We start from the raw sequence: 16,473 nt of genomic DNA, 5'->3' as shown, positions 1-16,473 counted from the left end.
GACGGGGAGTCTGCAATCGGGCAGGGGGCTACGGGATGGGAGGGCTGTGATGGGGCAGGGGGCAACGGGACGGGGAGTCTGCAATCGGGCAGGGGGCAACGGGATGGGAGGGCTGTGATGGGGCGGGGGTGACTGCGCCCTCTGAAATCGGAAATCCCCTTGGGAAGGCTCCTCTTCCCGATATTATAGTGTGTTCCTTGGTGCTCCAAACCTTGCAGCATTTGCATATCTTCCTGAAGTTACACTAAAACATACATGTTGGAAGGCGAGACTCATTTAAGTTTAAAAAACTAGGATCCTTGACAGTGTCATACATATCAAAGCTTAAAAATGCCCTACCTCCTGCCTGCCCTTCCTGACAAAAAATAAAACTACTTTGTAAGAACACATGTCCAAGGTGAACAAGGGGGTTGCGGTTAAAGCACCGCAGCACAAGATGACTGTCCCTGCTCCCAGCCAGCAGCAGGCACTCCCCACGGCGCATCGTGTGGGACGTGCGCTTCGGTGTCTAGTGATGTGGTGAAGCTGCCAACCCCGGACAGGACATGGGCAGGGGAAGGTGGGCCTGGGTCCGGGGACTGCTCCTTTATGTTGAGGTCCCGGGCTGTGTGGTGCTGACGGGCAGGCGGAGCTGCCTCAGAACCATGGGTCGGGCAAGCGTTCCTCCGGAAGGAGATATCCGCACAAGACTGAGCGGAAGACAGGATCACCTGGAACCACTTCACCTACTCGGTTAAAAACAAGGGTGATTCTAAAGAATTGGGGTAGCTGGTGGTGGATACCTGAAACTATCAAACTACAACCCAGAACCCATGAATCTTGAAGACAATTGTATAAAAATGTAGCTTATGAGGGGTGACAATGGGATTGGGAAAGCCATAAGGACCACACTCCCCTTTGTCTAGTTTATGGATGGATGAGTAGAAAAATAGGGGAAGGAAACAAACAGACAAAGGTACCCAGTGTTCTTTTTTACTTCAATTGTTCTTTTTCACTTTAATTATTATTCTTGTTATTTCTGTGTGTGTGCTGATGAAGGTGTCAGGGATTGATTTAGGTGATGAATGTACAACTATGTAATGGTACTGTGAACAATCGAATGTACAATTTGTTTTGTATGACTGCGTGGTATGTGAATATATCTCAATAAAATGAAGACAAAAAAAAACAAAAAAAACACAAGGGTGAAAAACCAAGAAGTGCAGACTACCAAGTGAAGGCAGCCAAACACACTGGCTTGAGCTCGTAACAAGACGAGGACACATGAAAAACCCGCAGCTGTCCCTGCAGAAAAGCCCTGTGAAGGCCCAGGGCCCCGCTCAGGCCGAGGCTGCTGGAGCAATTGGGGTCACGTTTATCCCTGTGGCACCTCCTGTGCCCCCGAGGACTTACCTCAGGCATCCTGCGTCTCCAGTCCCCCGACCCCGTCCAGCTAACTCAGAATGGACAGAGGTCACCCCACCCTTTCTCTTCTCGGCAGCTCCCCTCTTCTTAAACACTGAGACGACTGGAAGAGGCTGGGGGAGACTGAAGAGAAACTGCCAATTCTCTGCAGCACCCAGGGCAAAGGGCCGAGGAGGGAGACGATCTAACCACCCCAGGAAGAGAAAGGGGCAGAGGAGCCGAGCAGGCAAGTGCTGGCTCGCAGGCGGGGAGAGCAGGTGGAAACCGGATGGGAAGGTGCCACCCTACCTTCAGCGTCCGCGTGGGAGCCCAGCCGGTGCCGTCGATCGAGTGTTCGCGCAGTAAACTGAAACGACAGAGGCGCACGGCAGTTAGGCATGGGGCAGCAGGGCCACCCCTTCTCCCAGTCTGTCTTTGGGCTTTGTTTGTGCCACACAGATTTACTTTGCAGGTAGCCCATGCCCTCCTGTTGGGCTTCTCAGTTTATTGTCTTGCTTAAGAAGGACTTTTCTAGGCTAAACACAAATTCAATTATAATGCCTTGTTATTTTTATTTATTGTACACATAGATCTTTAACCCACAAGGACGTGGAAGTTTTAAGCAGAGAAGAGCTTGTTCAACATACAACACTGGAAGAACATTCGTTAATTTAACATCCAGAAAAATGTTGATGGTCACAAACACCTCAAGAACTGGCACTTAGGCTCCATACTTGTGTGTTGGGCATCAAGCTCCTTTCGCTCCCACGTGAGCTGGTGAGAAGGTGGTGCCATCTACCCCATTTCAGGGACAAAGAAACCGAGGCACAGAGAAGGGGCGTCCTGACATTAGGCACCCAGGAAGGGCAGGTCCTTCCAGCCAGCAGCTCACCCAGGGCCTGCATCCCCACCCAGTGCTGTGAGCTCTTGAACATGGCATTTTCGTAGCTGGTTTTTAAAAAGCTCAAAAGGGAAAACTTAAGGATAAGGCAGAGTAACCTGAGGCTCTGGGTGGTGGCTACCTCTCGGGTGGGGTGGACCACGGGAGGCACCAGCTCAAGGGTTCTGGGAACCTTGTGTCTTGCCCTGGTGCACGCATGCCGCCTCCACTGCAGTCTGTGTAAACATGCATCGTATATGCTCTTTATAAATGAGTATTCCACACTTGGAAAAATAACAGTATATGGAATTATGCCAGGATTCCTTCTGTGATGAAATTATTTTTTGCAAACTGAATTATATCATGCTGTTGTTCTCATTTGCACACAACATTTCCTAAGTTTGCATTTTAAAATCAGGCTTTAAAGGCCATAATTGTTACCTGTGAAAAAAATTTTGAATCTGTGTCCAAATTCATACAAGTTAATTTAGATCAGGAGAAAAACAAAAATATATAGAATTCAAACCAAAGCTATAATCTTAATTTTCTAAAAGGATCAGTTAGAATAAATATAACCAACATTAAACTGACCATTCAAGTTTACCCTGAACTTTTAGCTGGGTGATCAGAGGAAACGAATCCGAAAGGTGTGCGCAGTGCCTCGTTCTTGTGCGCCTTTCCGTGATTACCAACGAGACTGCACACCTCTGCGCACAAGTATTTCTTCTTTTATGTCTTACCTATTTGCAGTCTAGGCTCATTTTTCCAGAGACTGTGTACAGTTTTTTCATATTGATTTGTAAGAACTATTTACATACTATGGATACTAGCCCATGGATATTTTCTAGTCCCATATTATATGTTTCTAGAACATCTTTTAGTTTTAATGTGGTCAAATTTATTAATATCTTTCTTTAAGGTTCCTGGCTTTTGTATTAACTACCACCTGATATTCCTGTCATACTTTGTTAGTGATCTGAATTTCTAGAAGACAACACACATGACAAGGAATACCTGCTCCAGACCAACTTATTCTGATTGTGTGGGGGAACTGCGAGGGTGCAGGACTGAATCTGAGGGCCGCTGTGTCCCACGGACACTGGGGAAGCCAGGAGGCACCAGGTGAGCCAGATCCCACCTACAACTTAAGACTAAGGATATCAGATTTTAAAAATTCCAAAACTTTAAAGGACAGATACTTTAAAAAAGGTACACTCTTACAAAAATTTTTATAAGTATTTTTAACTTTAAAAAATGAAGCTGATATGAAAAGGGAGCAGTATATAGAAAAATAAAATGGAAAACAGATACTAATTGCACTTTTAAAAAGGAAAAGTGCTCTTGGTATTCGAATGTGTAACGTTAGGAGCAGGGCTTGACGTCCCGTTTCAAAGGAGACTGGACTTTACAGGGAGGAGGAGAGTGGAGGAAAGGGGAACAGGCTGGGCCTGAGGACGGTCAGACCACAGTGTTTCATGTGGGAAGGAAGGGGGTCTTCTAATGCCTAGTGCCCACACCACAGCTGTGTGAGCCACCTGCAGGTTAAATGACTCGCCCAGGTCACAAAGCTGCTGGGGGCTGGGCACTGGGGGCTGCCGACTTCTTGAGGTTGCTGGTCTCTGAGGCAGAGGACTGAGGTGTGTGGATTATTAAAGTAAATTTAGCATTTGAGCTTTGTTGTTCTGTGTCTGTTGCTTTCTCCCTTGAGGCACTGATGTTAGTTGCCTGGACGGGCTCTGGCATCAGTCCCCTTCTTGGTTCTACGTCTAAGCCGCAGGCCCCAGTGCCTAGCGCCCAGCCCCCTGCAGCCAGCCAGAGGCCAGCACCCAGCACCTGGCCCCCGGCAGGCAGTCCCCAGTGCCCAGCCCCCTGCAGCCAGCCACAGGCCAGCACCCAGCACCTGGCCCCCAGCAGCCAGTCCTCAGTGCCCAGCCCCCAGGCCCAGCCCCCTGCAGCCAGCCACAGGCCAGCACCCAGCACCTGGCCCCCAGCAGCCAGTCCCCAGTGCCTAGTGCCTAGCCCTCCGCAGCCAGCCACAGGAGAGCACCCAGCACTTGGCCCTCAGCAGCCAGTCCCCAGTGCCCAGCCCACAGGCCCAGCCCCCTGCAGCCAGCCACAGGCCAGCACCCAGCACCTGGCCCCTGGCAGCCAGTCCCCAGTGCCCAGCCCACAGGCCCAGCCCCCTGCAGCCAGCCACAGGCCAGCACCCAGCACCTGGCCCCCAGCAGCCAGTCCCCAGTGCTCAGCCCCCAGGCCCAGCCCCCTGCAGCCAGACACAGGCCAGCACCCAGCACCTGGCCCCCAGCAGCCAGTCCCCAGTGCCTAGTGCCTAGCCCTCTGCAGCCAGCCACAGGAGAGCACCCAGCACTTGGCCCTCAGCAGCCAGTCCCCAGTGCCCAGCCCACAGGCCCAGCCCCCTGCAGCCAGCCACAGGCCAGCACCCAGCACCTGGCCCCTGGCAGCCAGTCCCCAGTGCCCAGCCCACAGGCCCAGCCCCCTGCAGCCAGCCACAGGCCAGCACCCAGCACCTGGCCCCCAGCAGCCAGTCCTCAGTGCCCAGCCCCCAGGCCCAGCCCCCTGCAGCCAGACACAGGCCAGCACCCAGCACCTGGCCCCCAGCAGCCAGTCCCCAGTGCCCAGCCCCCAGGCCCAGCCTCCTGCAGCCAGCCACAGACTCAGTCCCAGCACCTGGTCCCTACTCTTCAGGCCCTGGTGTGATTCCTCTGGGCAGCAGGGCTGGTTTGGTCAACAGAGGGCATCTTAAATCCAAGTGCGTAGGGTGTTCCTGGGCCTGCGCCCATACCTTTTTCTGTATTCTTTATAATCCCCTCTTAGCTACTGCAGTTCCCCAAAGCCTGAGGTGTCCTTTGCCCAAACCTTCTCTCATAGGAGGTGACATTTTAAAAAGTCCCACATGCAAGCACACAACACACAAATGCAGAAGACAGGGAAGGAGAGGAACCTACCTTAGACATATCTCCCCCGTCTCTGTGATGTTGGGGTGCCAGACTCTGGTCAAGCACTTTACTTTGGGAGGCTGCAAGACACGGAGGAGGAGGTCACTCGGCCATCTCTCAGCCCTGGCAGTGTGCCCACGGTCCCCGCACCAGCATGCACACCGTTCCCTTGCTTCGTTGCTAACTGAGCATCAAGTCTGATTGGCCGGCACGTTTCACACTCGAATGTCGGCTCACACCACACCCACAGGAGTGTGCTTTCACAGTGATGCACCACTGCCAGCCTGGCTGATGAGAACACCCGTAGCGTGCCCACAAATGGCCCTTAACCTGCAGGCACGGGGCAGATGGGCAGTGCCTGGCGCCCGCCCTGACCTGCCCTGGGCTGCTGCTAGGAGAGAGGAAGCACCGGGCACACAGGAACTCTCCGTGAATACCCATTCCTTCCTGAGGTTTTTCGTATAGTGGGAACAAGAAACTGCTACTGAAGGACGCCTTAAATCCCTAAAACAACGTACTGTTTTCTGATTTCCTGTGGCTTATATGAAAACTATCTCAACTTATGCTAAATTTTCCCCTAAATACCTTTCCTTCCAACAACTCAGTACTTCTCCGAAAGGACAATGTCACCAACTCACCACGGATTGATGAGCAACCCAAAGAGATGGCAGAGGTCTAGATATCACTGAAGTTTGGAATTTAAGATATTGAATGCCTGGTTGTTTCTCCAGAAACTCTTCAAATAGCCCCAATTCTAAATATCTGAACTTAAACCAACTCTCTCAAGCTGCCTCTCACCCAAGACAGCACCGCAGTGTCCAGTCAAGTCAGGTTTCTTAATTTATGATTTGGAAAATAGGGACAGTCTCATGGCTAGCTGGGTGGATGGATGGCAAGTTCAACCAGGGAAATATGCATTTTAGAAAAATTTAAAATCACACTTCTTTTGTTTTTAGCCCTTGGCTTTCTAACCCTTCCTCAAACCCATCAATTAATTTCAAAAAGAACTTTTAATGTAGTAAGCCAGTGAAGGCCAATTTCCACAGAAAAAGGTTGGCCTCAAGCAAAAATATGTTGCAACTGTTAGGTTCTCGCATGGTGGTGGTGGGGGTGGAGGAGCGCACAATTACCGCAGGCAAAATAATGGGGCACCTGTTGTCCCCAACACCCACATCTTCAGGTTAATGAGACAATTTTAGCACCATCAGATTTTTCTTTACCATTTGATAGGCCTGGAAAGGTTAGAAAAAAGCAGAGAAAAAATACAAGGCCTCTCCGTAGCCCACCCCCCACAGTCCAGACAGCACTGCGGTCTCCTGAAGCACAGGCAAGCCCCCCCCACACCACCCAGCCCCCACAGGCATGTGTGGAGCTGTTCAAAATCTCCAGTGGGTTCTCACTACCAAATAGAAAATGCTCCCAAGTCTGAGTTTTCCCATTTTCTCACCACCCCCCCCCATCCTATTCTTCATTCAAGCTAGTCCAGGTGATGCACCTCACACCTGTTGTGGGGTCTTTCTCCACACTCGCTCAGGTGGGGATGCCACCTGGACACACTCGGGGGTCTGTGCCAAACCAAAGGCAGGACAACGCAAATGCTGCTTCTCCCTCAGACCTTCACTGGCCCCAACCACTTCCCCAAAGGGGTTGTCTCTTTTCCTGCTCTAAATTCCTATCATTTTTTGGTATCACTACTGCCTGCTGTTTACCGCTTTTATCCCCCACACATTCAACCTGCTGGACTTTACTTTTCATCTCCCTAAATGGTTTGCAAGCTCCTCAAAAGCAAAGACAGAATGGGATCCTATTTGGTATAATCATCACCAAGAAGGGTCTTGGAGGGAATAAAATGCAGCTGTGGGTGTAAGTTAAGTTTAAAATGAAGTCATTATTCTTTTCTGAACTTCAAAAATACACATTTTAGAGACTTCTGCAATTTTGGTGTTATACTATAAACAAATACAGTATTAAACAAAATCCTTATTCATCAGAGCCACAATTTAACAAACACTACGTCTATAAAATCCGCAGGCAGCTCACAGTAAGGGTGCTAGCCTGGGGCCAGCTGTCCCCACCGAACCCATGTACTCGCCCAGCACAGCTGTGTCCCGAGCAAAGCGCCCAGCCCCTGGGACTCGTGGAGTATTTGCTGAATCACTGAATTTCTCTAGTAAGCTCTAAATCCTGTGATGGTTGACATAAAGCACGGAAACATCAGCAGCTCAGTGCTCACCCCACGAGCGAGTGGGTGGGGAGTGGGGAGGCTGGCTGCCTGTGGTGCAGCCTGGAGCCCACTGCTGTGGGGGCTGCGCACCCCAAGACGGAAAACAAGAAGCTAAACGCCGTCTACTCACCACCATGTTGTACGCATCAGGAACTTCAGTTTCAAACTGAAATTTTCCACCCTGGTAGTAACCCTCATCTATCAAAAAACAGAACAAAACAAAAATATCCTTTAAATTAAAAGAAAAAAAAGGGGAAACAAAAGCAAACACTGTGTTAGGAAATGGCAAATACAGACCTCGGAGGTCAGAAAACGGGACTCGGCGCTCCTCCGTCCCCTCACCAGACACGCGCGCGGCCAAGTGAGTCCCGCCCCTGAACCCCCGAAGGGCTGGCCCCTGCTGTCCCCTCCCCGCTGTCCTCTGCCGGGTCCTTCTCACCCTACAGTTGCTCCCACCCGCCCTGGACCCCGTGACCTAAGGCAGCCTCCAGCGCCCTCCCACCGCCACGTCCCAGGCGGCCCCCAGGAGACCCCCTTGCAAGGTCTCAGCACTTGTAATCTCCCCGTGGATGTGCTGAGCTCGTCCACCCACGGCTGGCCTCAGGCGGGAAGGGGGGTTCCACGCGGGAGGCCGACAGAGGGGCCTGGCACACCTTCACTGAGCACACGCTCTGCAGACACTGTCCTGGGCCCTGGGGGACACGGAGGCAAACCGAGCAGACGAAAACTGCCGCCTCAGCAACCGTGCATGGCCTGCATTTGCGGAATGAGCGGCTGAAGGAGGGCTCGGCACGGCCTTCGGGAGAGGGCAGGCCCTCCGGAAACGGGGGCTGGGGGGTGTGCAGGAGGTCCAGGGTCGGGCCACGGTGCAGACCCCACGGCGAGGTACCGGCTGCCCCGACTGTGCTGCTGGCCCAGAAAAGCCGCGAATGAATTAAATTCTTTAAGTGTTCACACAATCACAGCATCTTTAAAATGAAAGTTCAATTCCCCCCAATATATCCATCATCATGAACCCATCAGGTATATTATTTTTTGCTTCCTTCATTTTTATATGGAATGAACATTTAATAGGGAGTTGTTAGCTTCAAACAAATCATCGCAGCAAGAAGTATATTTTTCCTTTAAGGGTTTTAAGATAGTACCAATATTTGTCATCCAGCAGTTAAAGTCTTAAGAAAATGAACCTGTCTCTCTCTCTATATATATGCTGCAAGTAATCTTTCTTAGTGTGCTCTTTGCTTTTTGACTTTGCTATTTCTGAAAAACCAAGTTTTTCATTTTTAAACAACCTTTCTTTGTGGTTTTAAAATTTGATATCATGCTTAAATATTCTTTTCCAATCAAGATTCGATTCTAGTAATTTTAGTGTATTACATAATACATTTAATCAATTTAGTCATTCATCTAGAACTTTCTTTATTATAGGAATAAGGGGGTCTATCTTTCCTAACTGCAACCCCTCCCCCCCAGCATTTACTATTTTATCCTTTTCCCCACAGATCTGATATGTATATTTCTAATTCTTATGTATACACTTGGATTTGTGTCAGTATAAAGTCTGTGGAAGAGACTTGTTTGGAAAAATTTTAAACTCCAGTTATGAGAACTTTTCAAGCAAGTGGCATGTTAGGTATAAAACACTCAGAGAACATTCTCGTTCCCAGCGACTCTGTAGACTTTAGCCTCACATTCTGGTACTAACCACCATGGCTCAGAAATCCAAGGTTAAGGAAACCATTCAGTACACACTGTAGCTCCAATCGCATGTTTGATTTCTAGGGTGGTTACCATCATGTTTCGGTGATACTGCTGCGTTTGCTTTGCCTTTTCTTAAGGAACGACTGCGATCCCCAGATCAGATGCCACGAGCTCTCCCCAGGGCTGTCATTCCATCCTTCCAGACCACAGTTTTTCTCCAGTTTGATTTCCATTTCACTGATTATACAGTTTCAACTCTATTGCCAACCAGTTTTAAAGATGTTATTTGGTCTAATTTGGCTTTGGTTTTGCCACATTCTCTGTCCCAGGCAAGATTATATTTAATAAATTAATTACTAGAACTATGCTTTCTCTTAACCCACAGAAAACAGACAGGAGGCAAGTTCTAATTTTTCTTCTATTTTATGGAATAAACTGCTTTCAGGAAAATGATCTCCTTCTGAGCCAATACCTCTTCCCCCTCTTCTTCTTTTTGACCTGTTCCATTCTGTTTATTACTGAAGTTGCCCCAAAATTCCACAGTCCAATTTAAAAAGCAGCTGGAGAGCAGAATGGACTGAGATTAAATTAAGAGTATTTCTTATTTGCTATAATTTTCTCAATTAGTATTCCCATTGAAGAATTCTCTGATTTGGCCTCCTGGACCTGGCACTCAGGCTTGCATTTTCTAGGGGAGGGTGGAGAGGGTCTGCCCGACTCTGGACTAGGAGAAAGAGGGTGATTAAGAGCGTGGATGACTGCACTACCGTCCCCATGGCAAAGGACACCATTTCCAAGCTTGGGACAGGTCAATGTTAAGTTGAAAATATCCAGCTTCTTGGATAACTGGCTTTTAAAACACAGGGCGGGGAAGTTCCTGACACTGGGCTCTCAATCCCCCGATCCGCCCCCACCTCCACCAATGCAGTGAGAAGAATCACCCTCCTGCCTCCTGTGCGCTGGGGCCCACAGCCTCCTCCTGCCTTCAAGGAGCCTTTACCAGGGTCTTCAGACGCTTAGGGGTATCCCCGGGAGAACAAAGACTTCCCATGGGGAGCAGGGCAGACACAGGCTTAAGAAACCCCCCTCGAGAGGGTCAGCTTCCACATGTCCTCTATCCTAAAACGAGCCTTCTTGGCCCTGCACTTGAGGGGGGGGTGTCATGTCAGCTTTCCTTTCCCACCTCCTATTTCACCTTTCCGGTGGCAAACTGATCTACAACAGATTCAATGCAGTGCCAATCAAAATGGAATCTGACAGGCTGCCTAAAATGCACATGGAAAAGCAAAGGAAGTAAAACAGCAAAATAATTTTGAAAAAGTAGAACAAAGTTGAAGGAGTCACATGACAGGATTTCAAATGTCTCATAAAGCCACAGTAATCAAGTGGCATCTGTATTAGGATAGACAAATAAACCAACGGAACGGAAAACAGCCCAGAGACAGACCCAACCTAGGTGGTCCAGTGACATCAACAAAGGCGCCCAGGTATTCAACAAGAAAAGACCGTCTCCAACAACAGTGCTGGACAGCCTGACATCCAAATGCAAAGAGAGGAAAAGAAACAAGACCCTCACCGAGGACCACAGCCAAAAATTAACTCAAAATGGATCACAGACCTAATTGTAAAATCTAAAACTATAAACTTCAAGTTAAAAGAAAAAATAGGCAGAAACATTTCTATTTCTTTAGCAAAGATTTCCTAGGCAGGACATAAAAAGCACAAACTACTTATATTAGTTTTTTTTTTTTTTTTTTGCTTATAATCCTTTTTTTAAATTCAATTTTACTGAGATATATTCACATACCATACAATCATTCATGGTGTACAATCAACTGTTCACAGTACCATCATATAGTTGTGCACTCATCACCCAATCTATCCTCGAACATTTTCCTTATACCCGAAAGAATCAGAATAAGAATAAAAAATAAAAATAAAAAAGAACACCCAAGTCACCCCCCCATCCCTTATATTAGTTTTCTATTGCTGCTCTAACAAACTCAGTGAGGTAAGTATTATGAATTTATAATCTTCTAGAGGCCAGAAGTCCAAAACAGGTCTCCTGGAACTAAAACAGAGGTGTCAGCAGATCCTTTTGGGTGGCTCTAGGGGAGAATCCATTTCATGGCCATTCCAGCTTCCAGAGGTTGCCCACATTCCCCGGCTCCTGGCCCCTCTGTCCACCTTGAAAGGCAGCCATGGCCAGTCAAGGGCTCATGCTGCATCACTCTGTCCTGCTTTCATCATCACATCTCCTTCCCTGACCTGCGTTTTCAATGACCCTTGTGATTACACTGGGGCCACCCAGATAATCCTGGAAAATATTCCTATTTTGAGGTCCACCATTAGCAATCTTAATTCCCCTCTGCCTACATATTCACAAATTCCAGGAATTAGTACATGGACATCTATGGGGGACTATTATTCTGCCTACCACCCCATTACAAAGAAAAAAAATCATGAACTGGATATCATTATATTTAACAATTTCTAGTCTCTGAAAGACACTTAAGAAAATGAAAAGACACATGCTGGTTTGAATTTGTTATGTACACCATAAATAACCGTGCTCTTTTAATCCAATCTGGTGGGGACAAACCTATTGTGGGTGGGACCTTTTGATCAGATTATTTCCATGGAGATGTGACCCTGCCCACACAAGGTGGGTCTTAATTAGTTTACTGGAGTCCTTAAGAGGGCTCAGGAGAGAAAGAGACACCTCAGACCTGACAGAAACTCAAGACACTTGGAGCTGCAGAAAGAAAGACATTTGGAGATGCTAAGATAAGAGATGAAGCCCAGAGTTTGCCCTGGAGAAGTGAAGTGAGAATCCACAGACACTTAAAGAGAAAGCCACCGGAATCAGAAGCTGAAACCAGCAGGTGCCACCCATGTGCCTTCCCAGCTGTCAGGGGTTCTGGACGCCACTGGCCTTTCTTCAGTTAAGGTATCCTCTTGTTGATGCCTTAGTCTAGACACTTTTATGACCTCAGAACTGTAAATCTGTAACCTAATAAATCCCCTTTATAAAAGCCAACTCACTTCTGGTACACTGCATTTTGGCAGCTTTAGCAAATTGGAACAACACATCATAGAGTGGGAAAAATATTTACACCACCCCCCCGCCACGATCTGAGCAAGACGCCTGTATTCAGAATATGTAAAGAACTCCTAAAATTTTATAGTGAGGAAAAAAAACTTTAACTCAAAATAGATCAAAGACCTAAAACTATCAAACTCCTAGAAGAAAACATGGGGGAACATTTTCAGGACTGTGGGAAACTGAGTCTTCCATGCTGCCTGAGGCATATCTAGGGTGGTGGCTGAGAATGCTGAGCCGCAGGCTTGCATAGAATGCCCTGCAGGCCCGCCCTGGAAAGATGTGAGCCTTGTGACTACAATAACGATATACACCTGATGCATGCGTCTTGTGACTATGATATACACCTGATGTAACTTGTGACTATGACCTTCCTGATGTAAACAAGATGTACGCACCTGATGTAAATGCATCTGATGTAAACGTAGGTATCTGGTGGGCTCTCCTGACCCCAAGGATCTTTAGCATATGCACGTGATCTGCTCTAACAAATAGCTGGAGCAAAAATGCATTGGGGTCCACTCACCCTAGAGGCAGTGGGCCCCCTGCTCCCTTAACTCTTAGCTTTGTGTCCATGTCTCATTCCTGCGTCGCCCTGGCAGCAATAAGTGGCGCCCGAACAGGGACTTAAGAACCGGACCTGGTTCCTGACGGAAGAATCGCTTGAAGGAAGGAGGTACAGCGGCGCTGGAACTCGGGGGGAGGTAGCGGCCGCGCGTTTGCGTTCCTATGTAGAACAACCCCGAGCATTAAGCAGGGTAATGGGTAATGCTGAAGGATACAATAAATAGGTTTCCTATATTTCCCTCTTACGGCAGCGGCTGCGGGCCAGTGGCGTTAAGGTAGGGAAATCACAGATTTTGGACATGGTCTTTGGTTGAGTCTGTTCTTGAAGCTTTGGGGGCTCAGAATGATGAGGAACAACATGAGTCTGATGACGATACTGGTCCCAATCCTCTTTCTGACGATGATAAGGGTAAAAAAGATCCAGTGAAATCTCAGGTTTTTTGTTCTTTTCCCAGACCTCTTTCTGCGCCTTGCTGTGGGAAATGGCCTCCGCCTTTCCCCCCCCTCCTCTTCCTGCGCCTGGCGGCGCTCCGCTGAACAGGCCCGCCGGTTTGTCGGGCGTTCAGCAGGGTCTTGCGGAGGTGAAACGGCGTGGAAATTTAGAGGCTATGAGTAATCCTGTTGCTTTCCCGGTCACGGTTACTGAGAAAGTGCCTCCTGGCCAAGATGCTAATCAATTTAAGACTTGGTAAATGGAATATGTTAAAATACAGGCTGTTAATAATCGACAAAGTGATGTAAACATATCAATTGGACATTTATTCTACCATTGATGATGATCTGAACATTGAACAAGTTTGGTGGTGGTGGTGGTGGTGGTTAAAAGCTTGGAATAGAATCGAGGCTAAAGGGAGATGGAAAATGTTAACTAATATACAGAGTGTCAACTGCTTCTTTTCCATCCCTTTAGCAAATCAAGATAAAACAAAAATTTACATCCAATAAATTTGCAGCTTTTACGGCTGCTTGGCAGATTTGTCACACCACCAGTATTCTGTATAATGAATGGACAATGCTTACTTTATTAACATGGGGAAGAGGTTATGCTTGTGTTTCCCCAGGTAACGGACGAGCACCACTTCCCATGGATACCGGCTCGATGACTGAAGCTGTACCATGAACCCAGCAAAGAAAAGAAAATTCCTATGGGACATCGAGCCACCAGTGATGCAGTTCCAGGGTCGTCTGACACTAAAGTCAACAGTGATTGGGCCAACACCCCGAACTAGGGAAGCCCGATATCCAACTTGGGGGCAGATAAAGACATTATGTCAGGACGCTTAAAAACAAGTCCAACAAGATAAGCTGCCCATGACGGGTTCTAATCTAATGGCAGCAGTGTAAGCTCTTGTTGCTATTGCTGTGAGTAAAAACAGTTCGTTCAGTTTTCCCTCCTCATTTTGGCTGCCTGGGTCCAAACCATTGTTGGGCATGAAGGCCACGGGGCATGGGCTGTCAAGGAGACAGAGCTGACCCTCTTGGGAGGTGTTGCCCCTCCGTTACATCACCCTGTATGGCCCCGGAGGATGGCTGGTTAGCCAGAGACGGGTAAGATTCCTCAGGGAAGGAACAACCTAAGACAGGCACAGTCGCAGAGGGGCCATCAGGAGAAAACTTGGGGGCCAACAGAGGTGGGGCACAGAACCTCACTCCCCCAGCTTTGTGAGGGTCTGAACCCTCATCCCTTAAGGGAGGTCTCCTGCCCCTGTGGCTACTTTGTTGCCCACGCCCAGCTCAGATCGGAGCCCAAGTGGCAGATAGATCTGGCCAGCAGCTAAAATAAAAAGGGGGATATGTGGGAAACTGAGTCTTCCATGCTGCCTGAGGCATATCTAGGGTGGTGGCTGAGAACGCTGAGCCGCAGGCCTGCACAGAATGCCACGCAGGCCCGCCCTGTAAAGATGTGAGCCTTGTGACTATGATAACGATATACACCTGATGTATGTGTCTTGTGACTATGATATACACCTGATGTAACTTGTGACTATGACGTTCCTGATGTAAACAAGATGTACGCACCTGATGTAAACGTAGGTATCTGGTGGGCTCTCCTGACCCCAAGGATCTTTAGCATATGCACGTGATCTGCTCTAATAAATAGCTGGAGCAAAAATGCATTGGCGTCCATTTGCCCTAGAGGCGAGTGGGCCCCCTGCTCCCTTAACTCTTAGCTTTGTGTCCGTGTCTCATTCCTGCATCGCCCTGTCAGCAATACAGGACCTTGTATTAAGGCAATGGATTCTTAGACTCTATACCCAAAGCATAATTATGCAACAAAAGAAAAACAGAAAAATGGGCCCTTGTCAAAATTAAAAACTTTTGTGCTCAAAGGACATTATCAGAAAGTGGAAAGAAATCCCTCTATATAAAGAAATCCTACAACTCAACCACAAAAAGAAAAGCAGCCCAAATTTTAAAATGGGCAAATAATCTGAATAGATAGTTCTGCAAAGAATAAACAAAAGACCAATAACACATGCAAATATGCTGAACATCACTGGCCATTAGGCTGTTAGAGAAATGCAAACCCCCATGCCCCACTGGAACGGCTATTATTTTAAAAATGGAAAATAACACGGGTCGGCAAGGACGCTGAGAAATAGGGGGACTTAGTACATTGTCAGTGGGAGTGTAAAACGGTACTGCCGCTGTCAAGAACAGTTCGGCAGTTCCTCAGAAAGTGAAGCATAGAATTACCATATGACCCAGCAATCCCACTACTAAGTATATGACCCAAAGAACTGAAAGTAGGAACTCAGACAATATCTGTACACCAATGTTCCCAGCAGCATTCTCCACAAAAGGTGGAAGCAACCCAAGTGTTCATCAACTGATGAATGGATAAACAAAATGTGTTTCAATCATATAATGGCATATTATTCAGCTATAAAAAGGAATGAAGTTCCAATACAAAGTGCGACAACAGGGATGAACTATGAAGACATCGTGTTGAGTGAAATAAGCCAGACACAAGAAGACAAAGATTGTATGATCTCACTGATATGAAAGAACTGAATATGCAAATTCAGACTCAGAAATTAGAATACAGGTTACCAGGAAATGGGTTGGGGGTGGGGAGAGGAGATGGACTACCAAGGGGTACAAGGGAACGCTCCAAGGTGACAGAAATATTCTACGTTTTGATTGTGGCGAGGGTGACATAACTGTACGGGGTCATCGATGTGCAGAGAACCACACCCCTAAGAAGGGTGGATTTACTACCCGTATACCGCACTTCACTAAACATCAGTTTTGAGAATGATAAAGAAAAAGCCTATCTACATAAAAGGTGCTATGAGATAGAACAAGAAACTGAAAGAGGGATGGCCACTGTTTAAAATGTCCAAAAAAAAAGAAACTTTCAACACCACATCATTTTGAATATTTTGTACACATTCTATGCATCTTTACTGGTGGGCAGTCCTCAGTGTAAGGACCATGGATCAGACACGGGAGGAGTCCCCTACCAGAAAGGACGGGAATAAAAGCAGCATCAAATCGCCAGAGTTCTCAGGTGGAGAAAGACAGCAGCAGTGATTGGGATTGTTTTCCTAACAAAACAAGTTGGATGACGCCACTACAGCAGGCAACTAGGTGTCTTTAAGAGCTTACATCACATTTCCATCACACATGAAAAAAGAGAAATAGCCATCCGTTC

At 47.7% G+C, this 16,473-nt stretch overlaps 1 protein-coding gene across 4 annotated transcripts in view; it reads right to left on the bottom strand.

Moving 5' to 3' along the window:
• The window catches only part of UBE2F (ubiquitin conjugating enzyme E2 F (putative)), a 55,054-nt gene that overhangs the window by 13,250 nt on the left and 25,331 nt on the right, over nt 1–16,473 (bottom strand). For all 4 annotated transcript variants that reach the window (XR_005218820.1, XM_037849792.1, XM_037849794.1 and 1 more), the window contains exons 5-7: nt 7,575–7,642; nt 5,230–5,300; nt 1,693–1,750 (exon numbers count right to left, since the gene is read on the bottom strand). Coding sequence is in view for 3 of the 4 variants with exons in the window: in XM_037849792.1 (XP_037705720.1) it covers nt 1,693–1,750; nt 5,230–5,300; nt 7,575–7,642 (197 nt within the window). In the remaining variant the exon portion in view is untranslated. The remainder of the gene's footprint in view (nt 1–1,692; nt 1,751–5,229; nt 5,301–7,574; nt 7,643–16,473) is intronic.

This window comes from Choloepus didactylus, chromosome 9, assembly GCF_015220235.1.
Source record: "Choloepus didactylus isolate mChoDid1 chromosome 9, mChoDid1.pri, whole genome shotgun sequence".
NCBI lineage: Eukaryota > Metazoa > Chordata > Mammalia > Pilosa > Megalonychidae > Choloepus > Choloepus didactylus.
The sequence above is the reverse complement of the archived record's forward strand: the minus strand, read 5'-3'. Positions and strand labels throughout refer to the sequence as shown.